We start from the raw sequence: 14,380 nt of genomic DNA, 5'->3' as shown, positions 1-14,380 counted from the left end.
GTTTATATTTCCTTGATTGAGTCAAGTGATTATTCTTTGTTTATTTGAAATACAAAACCGGTACCACATATCTGTGTCGTGTCTTTAATCCTCCACCAGCTCCACGAGACCAACCTACCTATTAGCCCAGTATTCTGTTACAGTTTGATTTTTTTGATAACATATTATTTACAAACATCTCAGTTAAAGTAAATCTGTGTACCCTAGGGTTACAGTAGTTTCACAGTGGAAAAAGTAAGTAGTTCAGTTTACCCCCTTGATTTTTCTGGTCTGTCTCAGTTTACCCCACAGCTGGGGTAAAGTGAGACACATGACAACTTTTTTTTTAAACTATCATATTTTCACTGCCCTTTGTCTTGAATAAATTCTTCTAATGCCCATTTCTATGAAACATCCTGAATTAATGGGAAATGTGTAAATTTGAGTGCAAATGTAAAAAGTGTCTCAGATTACCCCGTTCTACACTCTAGGCATTCACTCTTTATGTGATATAAAACGCCAGTGCTGGTAGGGCTGTGATCAGATTTGCCGAACTTGTATCGCTGTCATAAGAGTCAGCACTCCCAAGCTTTCTAATTTTCGATGGCAATGGAAACCAGAGCTCCATCTTTAAAGATGCATGAGACGTCTTGGGCATCGGAGAACAGAGATTGAGGCTCCGCCAGGGAAAGTGTTTCTATGTTGAAGATAGTGAAAGTATAAGGGAAGGGCGAGGCTTGTGAAGGTGACAGTCGAGTTGCCGGTGGTAGTGAGGGCCCAAGTGACTGTGTTCACTGTGTGTCGAAGGGCAGGTGGGGGGCATCCACGTGCTGAATGAACCCTGTCAGCGTCGGGCAGTACCATGGGCTACGGGTGGGCTCAGCACTGCTCAGCATTGTGGCAGGATGCATCCTCATTGGGGTGTCCAGGGAGTGTGATGCCGATGCTGTAGGAGGTATTTTTCTGGGCGCGGGGAGCCTAGGTGAGTGTCTGAGAGACTTTTTTAGGATCTTCTGAACCAGTAAGATTTTTAGTTATTGTTAAAAGTAATTGGTTATCTTGGTTATTTTTTTGTATTGCTTCCCACATGAGTGGGTTAACCATAATGTTCTGAATGTGTTTCTCAAGACCCCTGGCCCACTCTAGCAGCTTAAAAAACATACTTCGCATTGATACTTTATGACTTTGCCCTGCTTTAGAATTGCTTCTAAACCTGACCCCAGCGGTAAAACATTCTTAAATACAATGAATTTTCATATTGGTTTTGACAGTAAGTGCTATACATACTGCTTCCAAAGTCAAGTTTAATTTCTCTTTTTGGAGTTTGTTCATAAGAGATCAAACAGGGAGACCTCTAATCTAAATTTCTGAAAAAGGATCATACAGTTAAAATGCAGTTAACTCACAAAACATACTGTACATCATGAAATATTTCCTTTTTGGTGTAACAATGCTTTATGCTAAAAAAAAATTATAACATAATATTGACTTTAAAATATAATTATTAATTGTACGCGTGCAGTAGTGGTAATAATGAGGAAGTCAGGCTTATGCCAACAGCTATGGGGTAAACAAATCTCAAAGTAGTTTTCTGGTTGGAGGACAAACTCATATCAGATGGAGGGACCAACAAGCTAAGGATGTTTGTTAGATGAAAAATAAGAATACATCCTTAATTTGGATGAAAGATTTGTGCCTTGTCACATATTCCATCCACTGCTCTTGAGAAACACCTTGTAACCATTTGATACAGCTATGTAACTGGAACCATGTGACCTGCTCTACTTGAGAGAAAGTGCAGAGGGCAAGGAGTTTGATCTGAGGAAGACAACATCAGCATGCATTGCTAATGTGAAATCTATTCTTCTTGATGATCATATCGGCTTTAAATAATTAATTTTTCTTTATAATGTGCACAAGAAATCCGAAGTGTGCACAGCAACTTGACTGAGACATTCACTCTGGCATGACAAGTTATGCAGCTAAGTAGCATCTAATTGTTTTGGGGCTTGTGGGCCTTGATGCCACCTCCGACACATAGGCTGACTAATGAGTATGAACAGAGTGTTCTTGGCAGATTTTCTTCACTCCTTCTGCAGTTTGGTGCCATTTTAAACCCATACATGCATCACAGCCACCCTCAGGACTTGTCAGGGTTTAATGCCAGCCCTTCTGGCTTGTAGGGGAGATCAATAACTGTGTTGAATTGGATCAGGGTGACACTGAGAGGCACACGAGCCCCATGGTTCAGATATTACTTTGAGTTGAACAGGAGGAAACATCACACCATGTATCTGGTGCGCTCAAAACAATCTGAAGGCAATTTCATCAAACCGTGTCATTGTTGGTATTGATTTCTATTGTCTTCTAGCATGGAAAAGAGAAGATGGTTTTTCTACCTTCTGGTGTGGCTCGCAGGCAACATTATGGCATTTAAACTTTGTGTTTCAAACACTTGAGATAATGAAATTAGCAGTTTGCAATATATTTCATTATGCAAGTGATTAGATGTGCTTCTACACCACAGTGAATTGTGATATCCCTTCATAATGAGATTTTTCCTAGAGCCTGCAGAAGGGCCCGACCGATATATCGGCCGGCCGATTTAATCGGCCGATTATAGCACATCTCCGAAAAATCGGCATCTTATAGCCTTATAGCATATTAACAGCAGCAGCAGGTGTGTTGTAATACATTGGATTAATTCACAATTGACAGTTCCCCCTGACACCAATAGCAGAGTCATTGGTCATCTCTTGACTGTTAATAGTAGTTGATATTACTATAGTTATTGTATAGAATTTATATAGTGCTTTATTGGAGATCATTCAAAGACACTTTACATCAAACATATAGAAAATCATACTTATAGAAAAAGAAAAGAAAATACAGACAAATTAAAGATAAGGTTTGAGTGGAGTCCGGTGTAATTATGCTTTCTGAAAGAGGTGAGTTTTGAGTTGACTTTTGAATTAGTTTATTTAGTCTGAGATGCTGATGTTTGGAGGGAGGGAGTTCCAGAGGGTTGGGTGCAGTTATATAAAATTCTTAATGTCTGAGTTTAAAAATGCGTCATGTCACTTTAGACATATTTGTAACACTTTATTTTTTTTAGATAATGCATATTTCAATAAATTAAAAGTTCCTGTACAGCTATTGACAGTAACAAGTATTTATAGGGGAAGGTGGGGTGATTTGTGCAACTTTTTACTCAAAGTGATTTTAAAGTGAGGCCTTGACAGTTATGTCTCCAACTCAAATATGTACATATATTTCAGGATGTTGTGCATCCCTGGCAATAAAAACTTTGGATCTGGAATAAACTGTTTAAGAAATATAGCTTTCGGAAAAAAAGTTGTCTTGTCGCAATGACAAAGTCACCATCATCATCTTTCTGGCCATCTGAACTCTCATCAGTGGTGTCGTTAAGTGGAATTGAGATGTCACTCTCTCCTGAGCTACTGTAGACTATCACTTTCTTTTGGTGACCAGCGTATACAGCCATGCCACTGGCACAACTCTCAGAAATGTACTTTGCACTAGTTGCTCCGTGCTTGTGGAACCAACTGCCACCTGACAAATGTGATTCCCCCTACATTTCTGCCTTTAAATCAAGGCTCAAAACCCATATGTACACCCTGGTGTTTCCTCCCCATTAACCTCTGCACTACTTACTTACCTCTGCACTACTATCTGTGTTTATGTGGATGTATGGGCTTTACGTCTTTTATTTTGGTTATTGTTATTTTACCTTCATTGTTTACCTACTGAATGCACTATGTACAGCACTTTGGACAGTGCAAACTGTCATAAATGTGCTTTTATAAATACATTTTACTTACTTACTTACTTATAACTCACCCAGGCCCTTGCGCACAAATCACCCCATCCCCAGAATTTTGGATAATAGGCATGATGCAGCAATTTAGGGTTGACATTGTGCTAACTATATAGACTCAAAGTGTAGCATACCAAAGCACTAAAACATGTGTCAAATGTTTTCAAACGTGTCTATAATTGTTCAGACACAATAATCAAAAAACCTTGATCATGGAAATTTTACTTTGAAAGGCAAAACACAGTTTTTTGAGCTTAAATGTGCTTATATCTTATTCCTTGTGTCTCCCTTCTTTACAGGATGAGTCAAATGGATGGCTCTTCTTAAATATGTGGTCACATTTCCAATTTCTTCCACGGTTTTCTAGAAACAAGGGGTTTTGCAACTTCCAAAATGCACAAATCACCCCACCTTCCCCTATATATTTAAGGGTTAAAAAAATATATATTTTCAATATATATTTATGGGATTTAAAAAAAACAAAAAACGTCCGATTTAATCGTTATCGTAATTTTTCTCAGAAAATAATCAACATCGGCACCCAAAAATCCATATCGGTCGGGCCCTAGCCTGCAGTACACAACATCTTCAACAAGTACTGGTTTAGCAAATTAACAGCAAAAAAAACATTTGATTTATTTTTTTTCTTCTTTGGAAACACGGACTGACATCTTATTTTCTCGAACAATAGTGATAGCTAAACTGTAGTAAAAAGAGGAGTTTGTATCCTCATATTAATTATGCTATCTCCTTTCCAGGCCTGCTCATATCGATCTTTCCCTTCATAAAAGCCTGGCTGAACATCAACCACATTCTTCCATCCTTTGGTAAGCAAATTAAATACTTTTAAGTTTTACTACGCTTGAAAAACCTTTATCCCACATTCCATGATGTGATGCATCTATTATATCTATTAGATCACTTAATGCAGTGGTTCTCAACCGGTGGGGCGCGCGAGGGGGATGAAAAAAAAAATATATATATATATATTTTTTTTTTTATTTTTTTTTTATTTTCCTGATATGTAGCCTAGTTCAGAGATGATATGTATTTTTTTTCTTTCTTAACTTTTTTTGATAGGTAGTTGCCAAGTTCATCACACAAACACTCCAATCCACTGATATGAGATCAGTTTGCAATTTTCAAGTACTGAATTAATGGTAGGACTGTGGCCACTAGAACTGGTCTCTGGTCAGCAAAGGTCTTGAAAACAGCATAAGTGTGCTTGTGACATGTGTGCCACCCATGCATGTGTATAGGCACGTGTCCCAGCAGATTTTTGAAATCTGAATAAAAAAAATTAAGTTTGTAGTTAGCAAGTGTAACATGTTCTTAGCAAGGGCAGACTTTCATAAATAAAGGTTTATTTTTTTAGCAAGATATTTGGTCAAAAGCTAGTTGTCATCCGTCCCTCTGTCCAGTTGTTAGGCATCTGGCTGCTAGCAAGTTACGCGCCCCACACACATCCTGCGTCTACCTCTGGAGCGCGTCGCGTTACCTTACTGCTGCCTCTCTCGGACTTTTCTCGGACACACATGCAACGTCTCAGCAGCTGCTGCTGCAGCGCTGCTTCTAAAAGCCCTATCTTTCTACATAGAGTTTTCATAGATAATTCCCATTAATAATGAAGTTCTTTCATGTCATCTATGATGCATATGATTTATATTGAGTCTGGACAGTAATCCGTGCGCCCCATTGCCATTTTTTTCTTTTTTTTTGCCATATTTTCGCTTGTTGGAAGTTTTATTTTGAAGGGGACACATCAGGAAATGGTGAAACTACAGCGAAAGCTGCCAGTATGAAGTCAATATGACGCTCAGCAGAGTATTTCAAAAATCACTTTACTGATTTATACGGGAGAGAGAGAGGGGGGTGTGGTCGGGGAAGAAGAAGGCCGTAGACACAGATAGAGCAACGGAAAACTGTTGCGCTCATCATGATCTTTTTTATTTCTTCACTATATTGGATCTCTATATGTGTCATTTATCCAAAAATGAAATGCCAGAACTAATTGAAAATTAGGTTTTAAATCCCTCGGATTTTGATTGCACAATTAAATCGTGAAATAAAGGGATTATTCGCGTATACGACTGAGGGATGTTTTATTTTGAAATAAACACACCGGGTAAACGTGTAACTAGAGTGAATGCTGCTGGTATGACTGTCAGCAGAGTATTTCTCTATCAGTTAAAGCACAGAGACGCGAGAGAGACGCGCTGCTCTCAGAAAAAAAATAGGCGAGCCTCCTGAGGTGAAGGGGAGCGTCGCTGCAGACGTGCCTCCGACGCGCCTCAGCAGTGCGTCTGAGGTTGGATGTGTGCTCGCTCTACGTTGATTTCACAGTCTGTGACAAAAAGTCAGACGCAGACGCGAGGTAGACGCGCAGTAGAGGTAGGATGTGTGTGGGGGCCGTTATGTTGTCTTGCTAATTTTACTATTCATCTGAACTGAAATAAATATTGACTTTTTCCTTTATTATCTTCGCCAGAATGCTTAGATTACATGTTAAAAACACAAAAAAATCTTCTGGGGGGATGCCCCCAGACCCCCCTTCAGGGGTTTAGTTTTCTGACAAACATTACAATGGATAATAACATGATTTGGGCATTTGGGATTATAAATCATCTTTGAATTGGTTGTACAGCATATCACATGCTATTCATTCAGGGGTGCGATGGCCACCCCACTCTAGCTCTGTGGCCCACCTTGGCCACCCCCAGTCAAAATTTCCTGGAATCGCCACTGAGACACACACAACTCCAGCAGCACATTAATCGCAGGTAGCATTTTGAGCTAAATCTGGCCACTTTCCAAATCCAAGACTCAATAGTTGAAACATTCTCTGAACTGGGTTGTCAGACACTGCAGTGTTTCCCATTGATCATAGACTTTGTTTTGTGAAGCTTTTTTCATAACAGGTATACCTATTGTAGAATTTATTCTGTGTATGTTCTATTTAGGCTACTATTTTCTTCTCTTCTAAGGAGATTTAAAAAAAAAAACATTTCCTCAGTGTCTCATTGATACAATCTCATAATTAGCTTTTAAAGTGCACCAGAATTTAACGTTAAAATATAAGAAATTTCCGGACCCCAACCCTAAACCCAATGTTCAACTCAAAGGTGCGCCACTGGCCTAGCCCTTGTGATAATAACAATAATAGATTATCTATCTATCTATCTATCTATCTATCTATCTATCTATCTATCTATCTATCTATCTATCTATCTATCTATCTATCTATCTATCTATCTATCTATCTATCTATCTATCTATCTATCTATCTATCTATCTATCTATCTATCTATCTATCTATCTATCTATCTATCTATCTATCTATCTATCTATCTATCTATCTATCTATCTATCTATCTATCTATCTATCTATCTATCTATCTAGCTAGCTAGGGTGGTGTGTGTGTGTGGTGGGGGGGGGGTTGTCAGGGTCGGTGGGGGGGCCCAACTGCAATGACCCAGCTTTGGGGGGGCCCAGCTTGCAGAAGGTTGAGAACCCCTGACTTAATGAATACAAGGCCATAATGGGGAATTTATTTTGGCCCCTAAAATGTTTTTACTTCCCAGGAAACTTCAGAGTGCACCCCACACCTGCCAATCCCGCTCCTGATCAACCTGTGGACACACTTAGAAGAGAGGGTGAGACAGACAGGCAGCCACGCACACACACAGATGTCATATGACATTCAAAGATATTGCGTTCAGTGATACTTGATAGTGAGTCATCGAGTAAATGTCCATTATTTGTTGATAAAAAAACTGACACCATTTAACACACTGGAGAGCTAATAGCCAGTGAGAAAAAGTATTTTGTCTAGGTGGTTATTGCTGTGCACAACTCACCTCTCTAATATCTCATACTGTGTATTTGAGTCGTAAAAAAAAGAATAGTTTCCTTCGCGAAGGCACTGATATGGAAGCTTGTATTGATCTGTATACGTTCGGTAATTATTAATAATGCGCAAATTAATCGCGCGGGTAAAACGTGCCCGGTGTGCAAAGGCCTTTAGTGCATGAAACCTTTTTGCCAAGTTAAGTATTATATCCTTTAAAACATAATTATTTTTATTATTTGGGCATCATCTTACATACAGTATAATCCAAAGCTAATAACTCTAGGACACGCAAAAACAGATTGACCTTTGCTTCTACCCCGAGTTGTTTATGCAGATACAGTATATCACAAAAGTGAGTACACCCCTCACATTTCTTCAAATATTTCATTATATCTTTTCATGGGACAACACTGAATAAATGACACTTTGATACAATATAAAGTAGTCAGTGTACAGCTTATATAACAGTGTAAATTTACTGTCCCCTCAAAATAACTCGACATACAGACATTAATGTCTAAACTGTCGGTTACAAAAGTGAGTACACCCCTGAGTTAAAATGTCCAAATTGGGCCCAAAGTGTCAATATTTTGGGTGGCCACCATTATTTTCCAGCACTGCCTTAACCCTCTTGGGCATGGAGTTCACCAGAGCTTCACAGGTTGCCACCGGAACTCTCTTCCCCTCATTCATGACGACATCACGGAGCTGGTGGATATTGGAGACCTTGCGCTCCTCCATCTCCTGTTTTAAGAAGCCCCAAAGATGCTCAATAGGGTTTAGGTCTGGGGACATGCTTGGCCAGGCCATAACCTTTACCCTCAGCTTCTTTAGCAAGGCAGTGGTCATCTTGGAGGTGTGTTTGGGGTCGTTATCATGTTGCAATACCACCCTGCGGCCCAGTTTATGAAGGGAGGGGATCATGTTCTGCTCAAGTATGTCACAGTACATGTTAGCATTTAATGAACTGTAGATCCCCAGTGCTGGCAGCACTCATGCAGCCCCAGACCATGACACTCCAACTACCATGCTTGACTATAGGCAAGATACACTTGTCTTTGTACTCCTCACCTGGTTGCCACCACACATACTTGACACCATCTGAACCAAATAAGTTTATCTTGGTCTCATCAGACCACAGGACATGGTTGCAGTGATCCATGTCCGTAGTGTGCTTGTCTTCAGCAAACTGTTTGTGGGGTTTCTTTTGCATCATCTTTAGAATAGGCTTCCTTCTGGGACAACAGCCATGCAGACCAGTATGATGCAGAGTGTGGCGTATGGTCTGAGTACTGACAGGCTGACCCCCCACCACTTCAAGCCCTGCAGCAATGCTGGCAGCACTCATACGTCTATTTTCCAAAACCAACCTCTTGGTGTGACGCTGAAAACGTGCACTCAACCGTCTTAAACTGGGCCGCAGGGCAGTATGGCAACATGATAACGACCCCAAACACACCTCCAAGATGACCAGTGGCTTGCTAAAGAAGCTGAGGGTAAAGGTGATGGACAGCCCAGCATGTCTCCAGCCATAAACCCTATTGAGCATCTTTGGGGCTTCTTAAAACGGGAGATGGAGGAGCGCAAGGTCTCTAATATCGACCAGCTCTGTGATGTCGTCATGAATGGGTGGAAGAGGATTCCAGTGGGAACCTGTGAAGCTCTGGTGAACTCCATGCCCAAGAGGGTTTAGGTAGTGCTGGAAAATAATGGTGGCCACACAAAATATTGACACTTTGGGCCCAATTTGGAAAAAATTTCTTAGGGGTGTACTCACTTTTGTTGCCTTCAGTTTAGACATTAATGGCTGTGTGTCGAGTTATTTTGAGGCGACAGTAAATTTACACTGTTATACAAGCTGTACACTGACTACTTTACATTATATCAAAGTGTCATTTCTTCAGTGTTGTCCCATGGAAAGATATAATGAAATATTTGAAGAAATGTGAGGGGTGTACTCACTTATGTGAGATACTGTATATGTGTATTACATAATATGAAACTCACATTAAAATTGACTGTTAATTTGCTCTTGTCAGGCACGCAGAGTCAACTAAACCTGGAACGCACAAAGAGTCGAATGGGAACCTTTGTGGAGGGCGGACCGAAGACTGACACCAACCCAGATGAGGGGTAGGAGACTCATTTTATATCATGTGAAGTATGTTCGGATGCAATTAATGTGGATAAGTGATTTACACGCAATAGCAGGGAGTGGTGTGATGTCAATATAGTGCAATAAAGGGTAATGATGAGCAGGAGGTGGGTGGCTGTAAAATGAAAATGACTTGAGCACCACAGGCCTGTGTTTACACCCCGTTTGAAGTCATACCCACAGTATTTTCCTAAGCTAAAGAGTGGAGTCAGCGATTCTGTTGTCAAAAACGCTTGTTGTCAAAATTACTTTTTTGTCAAAATTAGTGAATATTTAACCACGATCCGCTACCTGTCCATACTGTCAGTGGGCTGATTAAAAAAACATGTGTTAACTTATAGCCTAAGGAGGCTCTGTAAACTGGTATGTACACAAGAGGTATGTAAACAAGGAGGCCAACCGTAGCTAGCACCATGCCTATTTACAGAGTCTAGGCTATGTATTAACACTAAATTTCTTTTCAGCAGTGTTTGTACAGGTATCGGGGTGTTAAGAGATATTAACTGATTTAGACAAGAAGTCATTTTGACAAGAGTTCTCCAGAATTGCTGACCCCACCTTCCACTCCAGTCAGATTTTCCACACACAGGTTGTAAGAACAAAAACAAAAATTCCATTACATAAAATATATTTGGTCGATATACAAAATAATACTAAATCATGCAAAAAAGAAGCGTTTACTGCATGTAGCATATGTGTTGGTGAGCGGACATTATCCATCCTGGAGTTCTTCCCAATCCAGCAGGAGTCAGTGATCGGCCTAATTTTGTTCACAATTTATATGTTGGAAACATCAATTTCTCCCTCAAAATCTGTTTGTTTGCTAACATTTACCTGATAAGGACTTCTAGCAGCCATGTAAGGTGTGTGCGTTGTTATTAGTAGGCGTAGTGGGTCAGTTATTTAAGATCAGCATCTTAATAATCACACACAATACGACATCCCTTACTTAGGTGAGTCATGCTGTGGCGTGTTGCAGGACATCTTCAGACATGCCAGATGTCTTATCTCGAAGGAAACCTAAGCAGTCCGCTCCTGATCAAGACCTGCCATGATTTCATCACTTGGCCCTTACTGACCATTACTCACCTTCCCCACTTATCCTCATTAGGTTTTCATTCAAATATTCGACTAAATACATTGATTTTAATCTTTCTGATTCATTATTATTAATTGTGATTAATTGTTGCTCTCGCAGAACTTGTCCACTATGTTGAGATTCTGTTATTGATATTGTACCTATGTGGTCCAATAAACATCTCCAAAAAGAGGAAGTTGTGCTTGTTAAGTATTTCCACACATTGTGTGACTGAGTGAAGCAAAGTAAGCCCAGTAGTCCCACTTGTGTGCAGCTCTTCACATCATTGCTCAATGTTCTCAGCCAGCAATTAAGAAGTGATTATGGCTGTTATGTGATGATGGGACTGAAGTTGATTGTATGTGTTATGAGCAAAACAAATTGGATTGCATGCGTGTGTACAGATACACACACACACACACACTTGCACAGACACACACACACACACACAAATAGCAACACCCATAGCCTGCATACAGTGTACCGCACCCCACAGTGAAACATAATACATTGATATTCAGGACAGCACAGGCTGAATGGCTGCTGCATCATGGGAAGTGGCGAGGGGAAGAACGCTGTGCTCCAACAAAAACTGTGACCTGCTGTGAGGCTGAATAAAGCAGACAACAGGAGCCCGAAGAGTGTGCTGCGCCTTGATGACAACCAGCAGTTTGATTGTCAGGCCTCATATAACAATGCCGCTCCTCCATCCCTCTGTTTGTACAATGTGAAACAATGAAGGGACAGTGCATCATCATGATTTAAGGTCTTATAAATCATCGCCTGAATGAAAGCCAGATGGTATTAACATTGTATCACCTGTAAACAACCCAGTGAAACCAGAACTGGGAATATCAAATAAACACACACACACACACACACACACACACACAAACAAACACACAAACAATCGCAATTACTTCCCATACCAGTTATCCTTTATTAAGCAACTATTTAGGCTACAACTTATAAACCCTTTAGCCTATTTAAGAGTGGAAGACACAATAACAAGGAAACCGAAGAGTATAATTTCCATCTATGTCTCCAGTCAGACTGTGACTGTAATAAAATACTTTTAAATGAAAATAAATCTGATACAATTGCAGAGGAAAGAGTGAAATAAAATAATCTTGAAAAATCAACAAGTAGCCCATAGGGCAAGGTGAGCTGGTGAGTTCCAGGTAAGGTGCAACACACACACACACACACACACGTATACGAGTGACAGTGATGGTTGAGGAAGAGGCGGGAGAGTCGCATCCAGCGGTCATCAGAGGGGAAAAGATGCTCCGCTCGCTAGGGATCAAACATGAAATATGAGTATGACGACCCCACAATAACTGTGGGAGAGACGCATTGAATGTGTAAGCGCTTTACCTCGATTTCGATTTCCGTTTTCAAGATGACCTGTTGTCGGGTGCTGCTGCTACGTGCGTCTCGGTCCACATCAGGAGCAGCGCACGGGGGTGTCGCGTCCGTGTGTCAACTCAGAGAAAATGCCATCTCACCAAAGTGATCTCTCCTATCCCCGCGGGTTTAATATTCTTCAAACGTTCGGATCGCTTTGCTTATATGTTTCCGCGCGGCCACTGATTGAATGCTGCTGTCATGACTTGTGCCCTTAGGGACCGAGAAGCTACGAAAGCAGGACGACACCTTATCGTTTTGGTGTTTACGCGTCCTTTGAATCTCTCGGTAATTACCCCCTGTAATTAGACTGGGAATCTCGGAGAAAAGCTACGGATGAAACAATGGAAATACCTTCAGAATATACACCTAAAGGGTAAGCTATTTTCTTATCGTTTAATTTGACAGGAATGCTACACAGCAGCCTACCAGGCATTTGCATGTGTATGTGTTACAGCAAAGCCCAGTTCGCACTTACACTGTTTGTATAGACAGGGCTATAGGTTTGCTGATTGAAATATTTACAAAGACCAATAAAACGTCACCTCTCCTTATCCGCCATTTATGCTCGTTGCATGCTGGAATAAAAGGGCTTATTATAATTGTAACTTTATACTGAAATGCTTTCCCCAGTGGCCTATTGCAGTCACAAATTAAGCACCTGTAGTGCCAATGAAAACAAGAAAAATTATAGGCCTATTTCAAGATTTTAATGTACAGTTTCGGACAGTATTCCCAGCAGTCCATCCACACATGTGTGACAAAGTATACCACCATTACACTGTTAGTGACAGTCAGATTGCAACTTGATGTTACACTCACCTGTCCAGTATTTCCCAGCGTATTCTACTTGTAGGTTAATTCATCACAATATGTCAGACCTAAAACTCTCCTGATGTGAAAAGGGAAATGTGACGAATGTTCACGGTCGTTGATGGATTAGGCGGACCCTCTCGGGAGGCACTCTTCACAGTGACCATTAGACAGTTACACAGAACAAGAGCAGTGTAATGATGAGTGAGTGACCTCATGAAAACAGAGTTTATTTGTCTTCCCATCTGTATGCGTAAAAACTCTCACAGCTGTCATTTTCTTGTAATTTACAGACAAAGATGTTTAGCTCTGAATTCATTTAAACGTTGCCATGGGGAGGAATTTGGACTGAGACGTGGGGAGATCTGATAACACGGTGGAGGAGCGAGAACCTGCGGGTGAAGACATGGTCATCACCGACAGAAACAACGGCACCCCTGTACCTAAAAAAGATCCCCAGAAGAAGATGAGGAGGAAGTCCCGCCCTCACGGCCTGCCCTCTCCGGCCCTCTGCTGTGCCTGTGGCCTGTGCATCATGCTGGCCGGGCTCAACATCACTCTGGTGGGGGCGTTCGCCTTCAGCACCCTGGTGCCTTCTGCCAACCCCCCTATCATCATCGGACCTATCCTACTGCTGGTGGCCTTTTCTTTTTTCGGGGCCTGTTGCGTGTGCAGCCGCCTCCCACCTCCCCACAGCTCACGGGGGTCGAAGGTGGGTGGCAGGGGCACAGGGCTGATGGGACGCGGCGGGCTGGCCGGTGGCGCGGCGTTTGAAATCGAGACCAGTGAGCACACACTTCAGGATACCACAGCTGTGCAGCTCAGCCCAACGTCCTCCCGCGGGTCATCCCAGGTGTCCAGCCCAGAAGAGGAGGCTCCCGACGCCAAGCTCTTCACCATGGAGACCAACGGCCCTTCTTGTGTTTCCGCCACTGCAGTATACTCTGCCTCCACAGCAGCAGGAGGGGAAGTGAGGCTTAACCTGCCACGCGAAGAAGTGGTCACCTAGCAGCGTACAAACTCTTCCAAGGCCGGAGTGCTAGCAGTGTAAATATTGTTCTGGGTCAAGGGCTTGCTGGGTGTCATCGTGTCCTCTGGTTTACGTCGTGCCATATTTCAGGTTGTGACAAAGTGTCAACCGTATGCTTTAGATTTTCTTGCTGTGCAGCCAAGTGCTTATTAGCATGCAAAGTTAATGAAACATCCGAGTATTTGTGAAATCACAGGTTTTGGAATTCATATACCTGCCTGCAGCGTGC

At 41.5% G+C, this 14,380-nt stretch overlaps 2 protein-coding genes across 2 annotated transcripts; both read left to right on the top strand.

Moving 5' to 3' along the window:
* Nucleotides 1–813: 813 nt before the first annotated feature.
* Nucleotides 814–10,878, top strand: kncn (kinocilin; the record flags this gene model as incomplete). Its single annotated transcript, XM_080033778.1, has 5 exons — nt 814–961; nt 4,576–4,644; nt 7,400–7,471; nt 9,708–9,801; nt 10,803–10,878. 5 exons carry the CDS (start codon nt 814–816, stop codon nt 10,876–10,878), a joined length of 459 nt encoding a protein of 152 aa, XP_079889904.1.
* Nucleotides 10,879–13,527: 2,649 nt separating this feature from the next.
* On the top strand, nt 13,528–14,130 carry tmem275a (transmembrane protein 275a; the record flags this gene model as incomplete). The annotated part of the gene is made up of 1 exon (XM_080034250.1): nt 13,528–14,130. The coding sequence occupies one exon, from the start codon at nt 13,528–13,530 to the stop codon at nt 14,128–14,130; it is 603 nt and encodes a 200-aa protein (XP_079890376.1).
* Between the last annotated feature and the right edge of the window lie 250 nt (nt 14,131–14,380).

The sequence above is a fragment of the Ammodytes marinus genome (genome assembly GCF_949987685.1).
Source record: "Ammodytes marinus genome assembly, chromosome: 9".
NCBI classification, from domain to species: Eukaryota; Metazoa; Chordata; class Actinopteri; order Uranoscopiformes; family Ammodytidae; genus Ammodytes; species Ammodytes marinus.
This window is presented reverse-complemented; position numbering and strand designations above follow the sequence as displayed.